Genomic DNA, 3,178 nt, shown 5'->3' on the forward strand with positions numbered 1-3,178 from the left:
AGGCACGTTGCTCACTACCGGAATAGATGTTTATAAGTACACCGCCGCCGAGCCCCATGCTTTGCATGGCCAGCAGTCCGTTGCAGAAGAGTGAGGCAATGGCTGCATCGACGGCGCTACCTGCCGACTTCTGCATTATATCCCTGAGGGAAGCAAAATTATTTACCAGTTGAGAATTCCACGACAACAAAAGGCTACAAGTTGTATGCGAGTATATGTACGGGTAATTACCTGCCGATTCTGCTGCAAACATCGCTGTCGGAACACACCGCACCGTTTTCATATTCGTATAGCGGTGAAAACGAAGGAGGCTGCGGCGTTTCCGGATTGGGTGGCCGCAATGCCTGAATGTTTTGCAACGAAGAACTTCTTTGTTTGGAGAGTTTGTAGAAAAGAAATACTACAGCGCTGAGAATGATAACAACTCCGTGCATTAAATTCATCACTAAAACGTGATTTAAAATTTCGTAAAATAATTGTTTGAGCAATTAATTGGAGAATATTTTTTCACATTGTTTATGTTGGCACACGATTCGATAAAGTAGGAAACGTCAAATAAGGAAGAAAATATCCTTTGAGTTGTGACATGCGCATTGTGAAAGGACTTTTTAGCAAAGGAAAACTGCTGTATATGCCAGCGCCTGAAAAGAGAGTCGGCAATGGCGTCAAAGGAAAATTCGTATTGAGCTTTCTTGAAAGGTAATGCATTCTTGGGACTGAACTGTACATAAAAGCGAAGAGTAGTGCCTTGCGAAGCCTGTCATCTTCCTTACTAAAAGTAATAAAAAGGTAGGCCCTCTCTGCTTTTGCAGACAACTCGTTGAATTTTGTAGAAAGAACAACATCCATATAGACGGCTGAGTGGAAGAGCGACCTATCTCTATATAAGAGCTCCCTGATTCAGAACTCGGTTGAAGAACGCGTTATCTCAGCAAATGGTTCAAAACGACCTATATCAGTTGCCGATATATTGAATTTACATAGAGGTAGTGCGTTCTTGAAAAATTTGCTGAGATAGGGCGTATTCGAACCGGCTACCGAGATAGGTCGATCAGTCGTCGATATGTTATAAAAGTCATCAATAAAATCAGTCAGCGACTTTTACTTTTAAAAGTCATCAATACGAATTAGTCACCGACTTTTATTTTTTAAATCATTCGTATAAAAGTCGTTAACATCTTTCGCAGTTGAGAAGGTGTTGGGAAACAAAAGTTTACTACGACTTATACAAATGACTTTTATAAGTATGACTTAAAAAATAAAGGTAAGTGACTGATTTTTTTATTACTTTTATAAATAAATGTCTTCGATAAGTGTTATGTAGAACATAATTGAAAAATCAAAAATAACTGTTATTTACTGATTATTTAGATAAAATTTAAAAATAATTGTCATTTTGGTAAAAAAAAATAATTGTTAAAGAGCAATTTTTTTAATAAAAGTTTTAACTGTTACGGTCTCGGTTTATTACGCTTTCCAGCATCAGATTAAAAAATTATCATTGTACCAATAATATAATAATAAAAAAAAAATATATAAAAAAAAAATAACTAAGCTTAACAAAAAAAGCCTAAGTTAAATTGGGATTTTCTATAAATTGAAACGCTAATAAATAATGTTTTAGTACTCAAATTTGTGAAACTTTAAAAAGTAGCATAAAAAGCTTTAAAAAGTAGTTCCCAGTTTAATTAAGGCATAAAATGTAGAAAACAGTTAAGTTTTCGCAGGTTGGAAAGGAAAAACGAGCCCACCTTTTCATTATCGAAGCATCGATTTCGAAATAATCAATTAAAAATCAAGTCCTTAGAAAAAACCGTTAAGGCGGCGACACAAGTTAGAAACACTTCCATAGTCTCGTTTCCGATCAGCTTATTTGAAAAAACAATGACTACTTACCAATAAGTTAATCTTAAAATGCGTCCTGCCATATTTAAAAATCATGTTTCGCTTGTATTTTAATTTTTTTATATTTTAAAGCTTTTCGTCAGTTTGATATATTAAAAATGTTTTGAATAAAAACGCACTTTATTAGGTGGTTTACAGCAAATACTTTTTCAGTACCAAGTTAAATACTCATAGTTGCGTGAAACAATTATTTGATTGATTTGAAATTGGAATTCAGCAAAAATTACAGTATTCNGACGCGTATTTTCCCTTCCAACTATTATATCCTACTACAGAACACAGAAAAAAATTTTATATTTTTAACCGACTTCACAAAGGGAGAAAGGTTTAAATACGATCATCGGATCATGAAGAAATTAACGATAATCTTAAATTTTTACATGAATATTGAAGTCGGTTTTGTTTTTCGCTTAAAAATTACTTGTAAAATTTTGAAATTTTTAATTAAAATTATTATTTTTTTTTTTAATTTTGAAATATTCGTGGATGTCTGTATTTTGTACGTAGAATAAAATAAAAGGATGCCCCATACAAAATATAGACGTAGATATTTTAAGTACCACCCTAATATGTGTGTACATAATTGCATACATATGTAGGAAAAGCATTATTTTCTTCTTCTCATTGACTTTGTGGTAGATAATAAATAATCTCGCAATGTTTTTTGTTTTTTTTTTTTGGACTTAGCGCACACTTATTTATGTATTTATGTATATGTACTACATATTGAATACATACATACTTTTGTAAAAAATTTGAGAATTGATTGTTGTGCTTTTAAAAACCAGCTACGCCGCCACGTTTTCTAAAGTCCGCATTCGCGTATATCGCCGTATCATTTCTCGCAATGGCGCACACCACTGAGCCAATATCCTTGTAGGGTTGCAACTCGTGTCCTTTCGCCTTCAGCAGCTGCAATACTTCCTGTGGAATCGAAACAACTTGTTTATAATTTTCAATACATTTTTCTAAGATTTATGTGATTCACTTACCTCACTAAATTGACCAAATTCGTATTCTACTAATCACTACGGTCTACCAGCGGCACCTACCAATTTTATTGACGCACGCAAGCGACCCATGTCGTCGATGTCACCAATGATTTTGACCGATCAGAAAGGTAATGTGCGTTTGGTTTTGGGCGCTGCCGGTGGTTCGAAAATCATATCAGCTGTTGTTGAGGTGGCGGCGCGCTTCCTATGGTTCGGGCAGGACATCAAGTCGGCCATTGATGCGCCACGTATTCATCATCAACTCTTACCAAATGTTTTGC

General features: G+C 34.7%; 1 protein-coding gene across 1 annotated transcript; it reads right to left on the bottom strand.

The window, feature by feature from the left end:
• Positions 1 to 6: 6 nt before the first annotated feature.
• LOC108354569 (gamma-glutamyltranspeptidase 1-like) lies at positions 7 to 735 on the bottom strand (the record flags this gene model as incomplete). Its single annotated transcript, XM_017605747.1, has 2 exons — positions 232 to 735; positions 7 to 143 (listed from the first exon to the last, which is right to left on the bottom strand). Coding segments are annotated over exons 1-2 (349 nt in total), but the record flags the coding sequence as incomplete, so codon positions are not given.
• Positions 736 to 3,178: the final 2,443 nt, after the last annotated feature.

Source organism: Rhagoletis zephyria, unplaced genomic scaffold (assembly GCF_001687245.7).
Source record: "Rhagoletis zephyria isolate East Lansing unplaced genomic scaffold, Rhagoletis_zephyria_1.1 Rzeph_scaffold_37208, whole genome shotgun sequence".
NCBI classification, from domain to species: Eukaryota; Metazoa; Arthropoda; class Insecta; order Diptera; family Tephritidae; genus Rhagoletis; species Rhagoletis zephyria.